Genomic DNA, 12,669 nt, shown 5'->3' with positions numbered 1-12,669 from the left:
TAGCGGTAAAAATGTGGACGAGAGAACTTCCAAGAAGACCTTCTTCATTTGTCTCAGTTCTGGAAAAGGAGGTCATCAATTATATCTCACACATGATCCCAGTACCAAAAGGATGTGTCACTTATTTCCTGATTGTTCTCGACGCCCTTAACATCACTTCTGTCACGTCCAGCCCGGTGGATCATCTATCAGCGGGCGATCATCCATTTGGACGGGCACCCTCTGTTATTAGCCTCACCCTCTGGGTCCGCCGTGGCTGAATTACAACCGCAAAGTCAGTCGAGAGCCAGGAAGCTGCTGAAAAGCCTGAGCCAGGGTAACGAGCTCTGGGGTGGCTCATTAATGGCTCCTTTTACCCTCAGTTGGGGGGGGGGGGTGAGGGGTCACATGGATCAAAGCTAAATCAGGCCTCGGGGGGGGCGATGGACGGACGGATGGATGGAGGGAGGGATTGAGTGGGCGGACGGACAGACGGATGGATAGAGGGAGGGATTGAGTGGGCGGACGGACAGACGGATGGACACCTTCTCTTCTTCAGTGTCAGAAGCAAAAGTACATCCATAAAATGGTGATTTATGTCCGCCGGTCTTTTGTCTTAATTCACGCCATCCAGCGATACTGTCAAGTGAACAAATGTTCAAATATCCACAACAAAGGCAGAAAAATAAAAAAGGGCAAGGCCCCATCGGTCCAACAAAACAACAGAGCCTACAATTCAATTTAGTTTCCTCCAAGGGACTCCTCGGTCGCCCCCTAGAAGAGGTAGCGACGCAATCTAAAACTAATACGGCCGGCAATAACACGAGAGTAAGTCGAGTGACCGTCGCGGTTCCCGTTGCTCTTAGTGCTCCTGTCGTTTCCTGCCCCCATCTTTGCTGGCCAGAAGGCAAGGCCAGCCGCTTTTGACGATAAAACAAACCGACAGGCACCATTTACACAGTCAGGTGTCACGACAAGGGATAAACAGCCAGCCGCCTCGGGCCTCTTGAATCACAGTCTGCATTCATCGTATGGGCTGCTGTCGTTCTCCCCCTCATGATAATCATCATCATCACGGTTGTGTGGAATAACGCCTCTGAGAACACTGTGCACTGGAACTGAACACAAGTCAATGGCTGCTAAATCTTTGCAGAGCAGTCTGCTTCTGCGTTACTGAATTCATCAAATCCTAAAAAATGGGCAACAAATCAGCACCCTTGCAGCTCGGGGGGGGGGGGGGGGGGGGGGAACAGTCTCGAGTCGTGAGATGGCGGCAGTGGCAGGCACGTGGCAGGAATGGCAACAGAGCTGCTGGCTGTCATCACGAGGGATGAAAAACAGCACCTCTCAAATGAGGAGATGGCGCTGCCTGCCTGCCTGGCTGGCTGGCCGGCATTTGCGCCATGCATCGAGAGCACAAATGTAATTACGTTTGTGCCACCTTTGTTGTTTGTCACAACAGCATACGTTTACGGATTAGGGTGAGCTGATTAGACGACACCCGGAGAAGATTCGGGGTGGACGAGAGGCGGCCGGTTGGGAGTCATTAGCTACGATAAATAGGGCTCTCGTTCGTTCTCCCTTTTGGGGTAAAGCGTCAGTGGGAATAAACAATGGCGGATGCATCAATCATTGTAGGGTTCAACTTTTGTCTTCGATTCTTTCTGTGTGATCCAATCGTACAATATTACCGTAATTTTCGGACTATAAGTCGCACCGGAGTATAAGTCGCACCAGCCATAAAATGCCCAAAAAAGTGAAAAAAACATATATAAGTCGCTCCTGAGTATAAGTCGCCCCCCCCCCCCACCCAAACTATGAAAAAAAACGCGACTTATAGTCCGAAAATTACGGTACATACATAGATACAATGTCGATATATTCCCCTTTGTTCCAAATCACTGATGAGCCTCTCTCATTTCCATCTATGGAAATCCTGTTCTCATTCCATCTGCTAACTACTCACCTGTGAAACTAGTTTTTAACCATGCTTTGATAAGGTTTGCGTTTGGATTTATCTCACCCAGTTTATTCCCAGCTATAAAAACCACTGAAGGGGGACACACACTGCCATCGCGGGTCGTTATATTGTAAAACAACTTGGCAGGCAGTTGTGTATTCACTCCAAGTGTGTGTTGGGTGTGGAATTGAAGTATACATCGCCCTTCCAATTAAAATATTTGTGCATTACGAGTGGGGGAGATGAATATTATCATGGAGGGAGCACAATTATCAAGGGTAGCGCTATGCAATTAAACGGCACTATTTAAATGTGCGACTTCTGCAGATGAATGCAGAAAATAAAGTCAGGACATAGAAGGCTCCATAGATGATTACAAACACAATGACACTAGTTATGGCAACATTAAGAGTTCACTTATTAATATAAATATAAAAAAAAAAGGAGTCCGCGGTGAATGGATGTTTTTTTATTATTAACTAAACAGACATTTCAGAACTTCAATTTTGGATACAGAGAAATGTGTTTCCCAACATCCCAGTTCCCGACCCTGAGCGTTGACCTTTCCAAATTATGCCTGATTTTTGTATCTATGATGCAGCTCAAGCACATCATCCTGGGAGACCCTGGTCCAGCCTTCGCTATGGACGTGGTAGAGGTTGACCTGCCCTCCGCTGTAGGCGTCGCGGTACGTGGCCTGGTAGATAGCGCGGCGGCCAAGATCGCAGGCTTCCTCCACGGTCAGATCTTGCCGAAAGCCGCTGTCCATCACACCGTAGGCGTAGATGGAGCCAGAGCCCAGTGAGAATATGTCGCCGCAAACTCGGCTTCCTTCCGAGTCAACGTAGTACAGCCCTGAGGAGAAAGCGGGACTGGTCAAAGCCATGCAAAAAAAAAAAAAAAAACACCGCAAGGGGGTATTTACAGTATAAAGCATCGAGAATTTGAGCTCAAGTGTTAAATCGTTCCGATTCCACCCGCAATGATATGTGTGCGGCGCACCAATATGAGCAGCTGCAACCTTTCCAAGTGAAGACGTGGTGCTGGATAGAACAGCTGCATCCTCTTCGAGTCAAATGAAGCAGACCACGGAACCTGCTGACGTCGTTTTCCGCCCAGGGGCCCCGCTCAGGCCTTATTGATCCCCGCAAAAGTGCCAAAAATTAAATATCGACCGGCAATCCAAGCTACAGTGAGATGCACCTTAAACACCTTTGGGGAGGACACACACTGCCGGATGACTTGTATTGTTTTAATTTTCCAAATATCTATTTCAGTACTGAAAGTGTAAAGACCTCCTCCACATATGAATGTGCGGCATGTTGAACATTGACATTCATAGGTGCTCTCCATCCAATCAGACAGAGCTTTAGCGAGTTCATCTCTCAATCACTCCCTCCATTACGGAGCAATCTTAACCATGAATTCACAGCATTTATTTATATTCGTTAGGATTAATCCCTTGGTAATGTAGCAGGAGCTACTCTCGCCAAATGCCAGCTCACCCACAAAATTGCAGATGGGAAGAAGAGCTTATAAAAGACACTTTCCAAAGCCAAAATGTGTGAGATTTTTATTCTAGCAAATATTAGCAGTTACCGCTTAGGAAAGGAGGGGAAAAGAAAAACACTTTTAACACAACACCCCCAGATTGCACATTCACAGCTAAACTGTTAGCGCTACGGAGGGCCACTTACTTTTCTAGCATCCCATTCATTTCAGATGACAAATTGCAGCTTCCTCAGCCTGTCGTTAGCTTGCTTTGATGAGCATCCACAGCCTATGCATGGGGTAAAATTGCCACTTTGACACCTGCCTGTTCCAATTGAAAACTCTTAAGGACTTATTACAAACAATGGTGCAGGCGGACAGTTAGAACGGATGGCGGCCTCTTTTGCTGAGCACCACACAGAGGATGTGGAGGCAGGCCTACAAATAGAACTGGAGTGGCAAAGAAAAAAAACTTCCCACATTCATTCCCTTCCAAACACTCCTGTGGTCTTCATCATGATGTAAATGCAAGACCAATAACACAAATGCACACGGACTCCGAGGCCACATTAAAAGTGCCAAAGCAGTAGATGCGTGCTCCGCTGGCAGATGAGACAAACCTTCCATTCGGATGAGGCAACCTGGCGAGGAGGAGACTATTTACGCAGATTGTGTCGCCGGCTGCATGATTTGGTGTCGAGCAGTGTGTGAGCAGCGGGTTTTGAACATTGCTGCTTTCTTTCCACCGAGAAATTGGAACTGGACCGTTTATAGTAGCCTTCCATTTTGTATATAATGAGCTTCCAATTCAATCATGGGTGATTTAATTGACATGCCATTTACCTGACCCTTCAATCACTGACACGGAAAAGCTCCTATGACAATGGAGCAAATACAAGGATCATTATTTTCTCATTTGAATGCCTGGGATTTGAACTCACATCATTTACCTCGGATGGCAAACAAACAAGCAGTGATTGAGCACACAGACAACCTCTGGTTTGAAAACAAAGCCCACATCGATCTCGCTCGTTGTTCAAGCCTTCTGCGCAACACTTGTATACGGGCAGGATCCGACGTCCATCCTGCCTCTCTCGCTGGCCGGCGGAGCAGACCGCATCGATTTGCCATCACGGTGTCACTATAGCAGACTCGTTATGTGCACCTTCAGTGATGTACAGCCTCACTCCGGCATCAAAAGTGGCAGCATTTACCACTTTTAAGTGTTAAATGGTCCAAAGGAAAGAACAGAGGTTGCAGTGCCATCTAGTGGGCATTTTTGGAAACTATATTGGCATTTGGATTTATTTATTTTTTTCTAAAGGACGTGCATAACATGTCTAAAAATCATATTACTGTTATAAACACGTCCTTTGGAAGACAATATATTAATTTTATGCAGTGTTTAAAAAATACTTGAAGACTGATGTACTTACCTGGGCCTCTCTTGTCCCAGCCACAGACCATGGTTGCCATGCTGAGTCCCATGCCCTTGTACTGGTACACCATGTTGGCAAGTAACTTGGACGCTGCTGCCACCGAGATGCGCTCTTTGTTGCGGAGCTCGTAGACGCGGCATTGGCGAGCCAGCATACGCTCCCAGAAGCTACAGTCTGCTGCTCCTCCAGCCATGGTGCCCAGCAGGTAGGGATTAATCTCAATCACCTTTTTGACCGACTGCGAAGCGATGTAGCTGCCCGCTGTGGCCCGAGAGTCCACTGCCACGATGACACCATGCTGGAACTGAAATGGGGATTACCATGTAGGTCAAGATTTGAGAAGGCTATAGTAAAAACGGCCACTGAGGTAAACCTGTGTTTTAATGAGGTTAAACTAGTTTGAAGCATAAAAAAACTTTCGGTATTTTAGGATTAAGCAATGGCTCCAAATCTTACAATATCTTCATTATACAACTTCATAATAAAAGTTTATTGCATGAACTAGATGCCAATAATAGCTAATCAGCTAACAATTTAGCATGATTATCGTGTTGTGATTACAACGTTGTCATGCTATCAAGTGAAAATATGCCCGCTAATAGTAATAACTTATTTTCACATTATTGAACCTTATTTTCATTTTATGGTCGCCGTACTCGGCGCATCGATTGCAATGTGTATTATACATATATGATTTAATCATTAGTAACACTCATGGATGCTTGCTAATATGTAAGCATGCTAACATGCTACGTGAGATGTAGCATCAGCTCTACATAGTTCAGTTTGATTAATCAAACGTATGAATAACGTGCTACTAAAAAAAGACACATTTTGTTATAGATATTGTGGTATTGTGATATTTTGAAGAATTCAATCGGGGGCGATTACTTACTTTGAACGCTAAGGTAGTGGTCCCATGCAGAAACTCTATTTTCCTCTCGACGTCATCGTCGCCCACAGCACACAATGGATTTTTGATGGCAAACCGAATGTTGTCTCCCGATGCTGTTTCGAGCCCAAGACCGCTCAGTACGGGTCCACAATCAAAAGCAGCCGTTTGACGGCTGCCAAAAGAAAAACCAGCACAATCACTGTTCAACACACTTGCGAGAGCCATCTTTGAAACTGTCCGATCATGAGCAAGCAACTTCCGTGGTTTCGTATTTGCACATTTTGTGACAGAAAGAAATCAGCGCCCCCTGCAGTTGCGGATGTCTGGATGAACAAATGGTAAATAGTAAATTTAACTCAGTTTTGTGTCCTTACAATTATTATTATTATTATTATTATTATTATTATTATTATTATTATTATTATTATTATTATTATTATTATTATTATTATTATTATTATTATTAAATCGTCATGTGCCACTGGAAATATCTACATATATACATAAATGTATACAATTTCTCACTGGTACAGAGTGGGTCATTGCTGAGCTCAACGGCACATCCAGTTGCATTATTCAAATTATTCCAAAACTCATATGTCACAGAGTTATATCCTTATTGAATACCAAAATATCATTCAATGTCAAACCCTACCTTGTAGCACGTCCCACCTTGAAAGATCAATCCCAAGGTTGTTAATGGAAAGGGTCTGTCTGCAAACTGTTAAAGAATGGAAAGATACAAAGACAGTTACTGAAGATAATTTGAGGTCAGCGCCGGCATGTAAAAGTTCAACAGATTTGCATTTCCATTCCGGTTGATTCAAGGTCGTAACAGTTGATCAATTCAAAAGATTTGATTATATCCTTCAAAGTTAGAGTGAACCACTTGTGATTCATAGTGGTGTCCTTGGAGCTACACATAGATCTTCCGAAGCCAAAAGCAAAGTAGAAATACTTGTATTCCTTGTTCAAAAATGTCTTTCTCGACAGGCTGGGGGTAAAAAACGTGATATCATTGAATCCAGGAAAATTGGCAACACTCATAAAGTCGCAAATCCCATTCTCCTTTGTTCAGGGAGATGCTGTCATCTGTTATCTAGGTCAACTCATCTCGCTGTCCTTTTGCAACTCATCAAACAAACTTAGTCGCGACTCTTTTATAGCTCATCCAAATATGACAGCTTGCAGAAAATAGTCGTACAATATGTCTTAGTAGACAAGTAATTTGATCATGCTCGAAATGAAAATGATATGGAGCCAAGCCTGTTTCTGCAAACCTTTTCACATTTACCTTCATCACTTTCTGTTTGCTAATGCCTCATGAGACAGGACAACACGTCGAAACTAAGGTGGTTGCTTCTAACATATGATCAGGGGGTAGGGAAATAAGAGTTGTGATCATTTTGTCACCACAAACATTTTTGTTGTCACCTCCAAGAACAACACTCCCTAAAGCAAATATGCAAAACAAATAGGTAAGGAGGATTTTTCTTCCAGTTGTTGTAATTATTTGATTTTACTTTTGGTTTTTAATTACATTACAACACAGTGTTTTGTTTTAATACACAAGTACATAACTGTACTTCTACATTTTATGCCGCGATATTGCGCGAGAAGTGAAACTGGCATACGTCCGACGCCATTTTGACTCCTCCTTCCCTCGGCTGTCCTATCCAACGCGTCGCCTGCAGATCCAAAATGGAGTCGTTTTCCTCCAAACCGGGACCAACGAGATTGTGGTCCTAGTTGGTACCTTGCATGCCAAGTCATGGCGTCCGTCAGTACGGGAAGCAGAGTGTCCTGCGGGAGAGATTTGAATTGCGTGCCAGAAGTTGACGAAACATTAACTGCGGTCGCCAAACTCGGGTAATTAGAGTGCTGCTTAGTGTTGAGCCTGGATGCGGAAATTAATGCGTAAATGTCAGCGATTGATGCTAAGCTAGCCGGCGAGACACAAGCACGTGCCCCATCCCAGTGTTGTCCAGTTTGTAGCCAAATATAATGTGTATGTTTTCTAGTTTGCATTTGTTTGTCTCTGCTACTCAGGTTTGACTTCGTATGCATGCCCCTCTTCCACCCGAGGTTCAGGAGGGAATTTGAGTTGGAACCCGCTAAATCTCGACCTGGTCCACAGACGCGGTCTGACCTGCTGCTGTGTGGAAGAGGTTAGAACGCATTCGCCTGAAAGTTGGCCACGGTTTAATGTGCATTAAAGTGCGCATCTGTGCAAAAAGAATAAGGCATAGATGATGCCCATTTATTAAGATTACCGTTTTTTTCCATGTATAATGCGCCCCCCATGTATAATACGCACCCTAAAAATGGCATGTCGATGCTGGAAAAAAGCCTGTACCCATGTATAATACGCACCCAAATTTTGACTGCCACTTAAATCCGTAAACGTAAGATTATTTCAGAAAAAAGATCATCTTTGGGAACAACCGGATGTTATTCTGCCGGTCAGTATCACTGCACATGCGCTAGCAAACTCGATAGCAAAGAAATGTTTCGGATTTGTGTAGGGTACATTGTGACAGCAAACGAGCAGGTGATCGAACAAGCGTCTGATACGAGAGCATTGTGTTCGTATGGAGCATGTTTGAAGTGAACAGCAGAGAAGAAAGCGCATCTGTAATGGCGGCCTCCGTATCATATCCGGATTAAAAAAAAAAAAAAAGTCTTTTGTCTTTTTTTTGTACCCATGTATAATGCGCACCCCAGATTTTAGGGCAATAAATTAGTTAAATTTTGCGCATTATACATGGAAAAAAACGGTAGTTTGAAAAATAAATTCAAGGTGTACTGTATGCCAACAATTTAAAGGTGTGACATTCAAGGCCCGCTGCATTAACTGCATAATTTAAGGCAAGATATTCAAACCAGAATTTGCTTGTTGATTATCGTATGTATATATTTTAGATTGGAACACTCTGATTGTTGGGAAGCAGTCCCCATGGATTGACACAGATTGTGAAGTGGAGACAGTACGCAGAAGCTCAGAAGCTGTGAGTTGGAATGAACGGTCACAGATGTTGATCCTGGAACCACTCCTTTCATTCCTCTCTTCCCATTTTCCTCTTTTGGGTCTTTGCCACGTTCTTCTTATGCCTTCCATTTCCATCAAAATGGTGTCATTCTCTCCAGGCGCTGGCACAGGAATTGCATTTCGCAGCCTACTTGGGTCTGCCAGTCTTCATGATGTTTTTAAATGGACCTCATAAAGCAAATCTTGCTCGTGTGCTGCTTAATCATATCCAGTCTGGACACCACACCACAAATGTAAGACTGCTTTAGGAATAAGAGATGAGAGCAAGGCGGCAAGAGTTACTAAATGAATCTCGTGAACTTTCTGTGATTAGTTCTGGATTCGAGTTCCACTGATGGCACCTGAAGACATGCGGGAGGACCTGATTGAGAATGAGCCGGTCACGTGTATTGATGAGACGACTATAGATGAGAAGACCTGGAACTGGTTCGTCCAAAGTGACTAAGTGCCATCAATCTTCTGTTTACTCTTTGAATGTTTTCTTACTTGTATTATAAATATTGCTTTTTGTTTTCTTTCTTTTTTTTTTTTGCTTGTACGCACGCGTAGGTGGCACTCATTAAGGACACTTTGTGATTACAACAAGAGGATTTTTCTTGGTAAGAACAACATGCCACTACTTCAAGTCAATTCCGTTTCAGTAAAACAGTTCCTGTTTTGTTGTCATGAAGCCATTGAAGTGGGAGCAGACATGCCTTCAGAAACTGTGATTGATAAGTGGCTTGGGGAACCAATCAAAGCAGCCATACTTCCCACCAGCATCTTCCTAACCAACAAGAAGGGATTTCCTGTTTTATCCAAAGCACACCAGAGAATAATTGTCCGACTTTTCAAGGTAGGGAAAAGTTAGTTGATTAATTTTAAACAGAGCGGCTGTCTGGAAAAAAACTGATTATGATTTCGTTTTGACCTCTGCAATTTATTTGACAGATTTCTCAAATGTCGCGGTACTAATTCAAATGTCTTCTTCTCACAGTTGGAGGCACAATTCATCTTTACTGGTACAAGTCGTCACACTGACAAGGACTTTCGCTCATACCTGCAGTACCTGGAATACCTCAGTCAGAACCGCCCAGCTCCCAATTCCTATGAGCTCTTTGCTAAAGGTTATGAAGACTACCTCCAGTCTCCCCTACAGGTACAGAAATCTTCCATACATATTATAAAATCATTTTTTGTGTCAAAAATACTTTAGTTTTTGGTTTTAAACTTAGGGCCTATTCCTGATGTAATGAGACATTTTTAAAATGTATATTTTCATGAATGTGAGTCATGGGGCTAATTTGGTCACGTTTCCAGAACGTCCACTTTGTGGCCTATTTTTCTCCAATATACTGCTGTCATGAAAATAGATGACTAAAAAATGAGACGCTGTGTTTATTTAGAAACAGTCTTGTATGAACCTTTCCACGTCTTCATCCTATTTCATGTAGCCTCTCATGGATAACCTGGAGTCACAGACTTATGAAGTTTTTGAGAAGGATCCTATTAAATATTCACAATACCAACAGGTAAGAGCCACAGTACTGTCGTGACGTTGTTTTTGTTTGTGTCGTTTAAAGCTTCTCGTCTAAATATCACTTGTCTTCAGGCTGTGTATAAATGCCTTCTCGATCGAGTCCCGGAGGATCAGAAAGACACCAACGTTCAGTGAGTAGCGTCACCAAAGCAAGTGCTTTAGTCAGACGTGACAAATAAAAAGGAGTTGTGATGTGTTTGTTTTCTGTTCGCTGACTTTTGAACAATGCATATTCTCTACAAAAGTTAAAAATCGTTTGCTTGTCATGGCAAATATAGAAAATGGGGTTAATTCGTTGTAACTCCTTCCCACAGAGTGTTGATGGTGTTGGGGGCAGGCAGGGGTCCCCTGGTCAATGCATCTCTGCGTGCTGCCAAGCAAGCCGGGCGCAAGTTGAAAGTTTATGCTGTTGAAAAGAATCCCAACGCTGTCATCACGTGAGTGGCCCCGACAACAATATGCCCGACTTGACTCTCAAAGAAATTGAATGAGCAGATATTTTCTCCTGACTCATAAACTTGTTTGCATGAATTGCTTCCATAGGTTGGAAAACTGGCGCTTTGAGGAGTGGGGAGATCAGGTGACTGTGGTGTCATCTGACATGAGAGACTGGACCTCGCCTGAGAAGGCTGACATCATTGTCAGCGAACTGCTTGGATCGTTTGGCGATAATGAACTTTCCCCGGAGTGCTTGGATGGAGCGCAGCACTTTCTCAAAGGTGCTTCCTTGCAGTCATCTGTGTCCTAGCATGAAAAAGAATCACCAGAACACTCCTTAGAATGGTGTATTGCACCACCAGAGTGAAATTGCTAAGTGCTATCTTTCACGGTGCATTAACAGTGCATTTATTTCTTGGCAGACATTTTTATTTTTTTAGTTTAGATGAAGCTTTTGCACTGAATGATATTTGGTGGTGCAGGTATACCTAATCATTTGTCCAGCAAGAGTAGAATTGCTGTCACTTTCTTTTCTTCCTTGTTGCATCTAAAGTCAGCTTCCATTTCCTCTTCTCGTGTCTCATGATGCCAGATGATGGCGTGAGCATTCCCTGCTCCTACACCTCCTTCCTTGCACCGCTGTCCTCCTCCAAGCTGTATAACGAAGTCCGAGGCTGCAGGGAACGCGACAAGGATCCCGAGTCCCACTTCGAAATGCCATATGTAGTACGTCTCCACAACTTCCACCAGCTGGCTGAGCCCAAAGCATGCTTCACCTTCACACACCCCACAAAAGGTAGAAAAAACAGGTTTTACACTGATTCATGCAAATTTATTTGAAGGAACTGACTTGTTTGCCCCTCCCACCCCCTTTTAGATATGAACAATAACCGTTACCAGTGCCTCAAATTCTCAGTGGGTTGTAACTCGGTCCTCCATGGCTTTGCTGGGTACTTTGAGACCACGCTCTACAAAGATGTTACACTCAGTAAGTATGCTTTAAAAAGTAAAGTATCGTCAAGTCCTAATACAAACCTTTGTCTGTGCTTAATAGGCATAAAACCTGATACACATTCGCCCGGAATGTTTTCGTGGTTCCCCATTCTCTTCCCCCTCAAAGTAAGTCCTTTGGTTAGCTTGGAGTATTAAACACAGACATGATCCTCAACAAATATCAATTCCTGCGCTTCCTTCATCAGCAACCCATCTCTATTTCACGTGACGATGATGTCACAGTGCGATTCTGGCGCTGCAACAACGGAAAGAAAGTGTGGTACGAATGGGCCGTGACAGAGCCGGCGTGCTCTGCAATTCACAACCCGGCTGGACGCTCCTATACAATCGGACTGTAAACATGACCACAATGTTGTCCCTCACGTTCCTACTACGTATTTTCTTTTTGTAACAGTTGTGGCGATGTGTGTGCCTCATTGTCAGCTATACTAGGTCAGATTATCCTAACACAATGTTGAAAAAAACACATTCGGTGTCCTTGTTTTGTGTGTTTTTTTTTGTATACAGCAAAGAATCACCACAAACATTAAATCTAGCACAAACTATGCCTTATTGAAGAAATTCCATTAAAATAAACACCTGTCTGTTCAATTGACGAATATAGGGACTCCTGTGGCACTGAGATTACATGCTAAAATAGCCCATTGTTTTGTATTTGTATGTTTAAATCATGTCAATAAAGACGCTGTTATGTTGTATTTTTTTAACTTGGTTTTTGAATGCTTGTGAATATTTTTTCCACTCATTTATGACTTGTGGGATAGTCGGAATTGCGGAAGTCATGAGGCAAACTGGAGTTGCGGAAATCGGCGTTAATCCGAAAACATTATTTTCAAAATAACAGGTCACTTAATATATAACGTCGTTTTGATCAGGTTACTACTC

General features: G+C 43.3%; 2 protein-coding genes across 3 annotated transcripts; one reads left to right on the top strand and one right to left on the bottom strand.

Moving 5' to 3' along the window:
• Positions 1-2,393: 2,393 nt before the first annotated feature.
• On the bottom strand, positions 2,394-6,032 carry psmb5 (proteasome 20S subunit beta 5). Its single transcript, XM_061295791.1, has 3 exons — positions 5,765-6,032; positions 4,867-5,173; positions 2,394-2,794 (listed from the first exon to the last, which is right to left on the bottom strand). The coding sequence occupies exons 1-3, from the start codon at positions 5,987-5,989 to the stop codon at positions 2,511-2,513; spliced, it is 816 nt and encodes a 271-aa protein (XP_061151775.1). The 5' UTR covers positions 5,990-6,032; the 3' UTR covers positions 2,394-2,510.
• A 1,412-nt stretch (positions 6,033-7,444) lies between these two features.
• prmt5 (protein arginine methyltransferase 5) lies at positions 7,445-12,482 on the top strand. 2 transcript variants are annotated; one of them, XM_061295966.1, is made up of 16 exons: positions 7,446-7,633; positions 7,814-7,932; positions 8,687-8,772; positions 8,912-9,046; positions 9,127-9,239; positions 9,363-9,412; positions 9,485-9,648; positions 9,790-9,951; positions 10,247-10,324; positions 10,405-10,463; positions 10,647-10,769; positions 10,876-11,051; positions 11,363-11,566; positions 11,648-11,758; positions 11,825-11,889; positions 11,970-12,482. In XM_061295966.1, exons 1-16 carry the CDS (start codon positions 7,536-7,538, stop codon positions 12,120-12,122), a joined length of 1,896 nt encoding a protein of 631 aa, XP_061151950.1. In that variant the 5' UTR covers positions 7,446-7,535; the 3' UTR covers positions 12,123-12,482. The 2 variants fall into 2 exon arrangements, with proteins under 2 accessions (XP_061151949.1, XP_061151950.1); XM_061295965.1 differs by having other exon boundaries at positions 7,445-7,633; positions 11,648-11,889.
• The last annotated feature ends 187 nt before the right edge of the window (positions 12,483-12,669 follow it).

Source organism: Syngnathus typhle, linkage group LG13 (genome assembly GCF_033458585.1).
Source record: "Syngnathus typhle isolate RoL2023-S1 ecotype Sweden linkage group LG13, RoL_Styp_1.0, whole genome shotgun sequence".
NCBI lineage: Eukaryota > Metazoa > Chordata > Actinopteri > Syngnathiformes > Syngnathidae > Syngnathus > Syngnathus typhle.
The sequence above is the reverse complement of the archived record's forward strand: the minus strand, read 5'-3'. Positions and strand labels throughout refer to the sequence as shown.

Bases quoted from the DNA above. Each gene is read 5' to 3' on its own strand.
- psmb5 (XM_061295791.1), bottom strand. From the start codon at position 5,989: ATGGCTCTCGCAAGTGTGTTGAACAGTGATTGTGCTGGTTTTTCTTTT. The intron at 5,174-5,764 runs GTAAGTAATCGC...TCCCCATTTCAG, and splicing joins CCACTACCTTAGCGTTCAAA to TTCCAGCATGGTGTCATCGT. The intron at 2,795-4,866 runs GTAAGTACATCA...CTTTCTCCTCAG, and splicing joins CTGGGACAAGAGAGGCCCAG to GGCTGTACTACGTTGACTCG.
- prmt5 (XM_061295965.1), top strand. From the start codon at position 7,536: ATGGCGTCCGTCAGTACGGGAAGCAGAGTGTCCTGCGGGAGAGATTTG. The intron at 7,634-7,813 runs GTAATTAGAGTG...TCTGCTACTCAG, and splicing joins ACTGCGGTCGCCAAACTCGG to GTTTGACTTCGTATGCATGC. The intron at 9,649-9,789 runs GTAGGGAAAAGT...TTCTTCTCACAG, and splicing joins TAATTGTCCGACTTTTCAAG to TTGGAGGCACAATTCATCTT.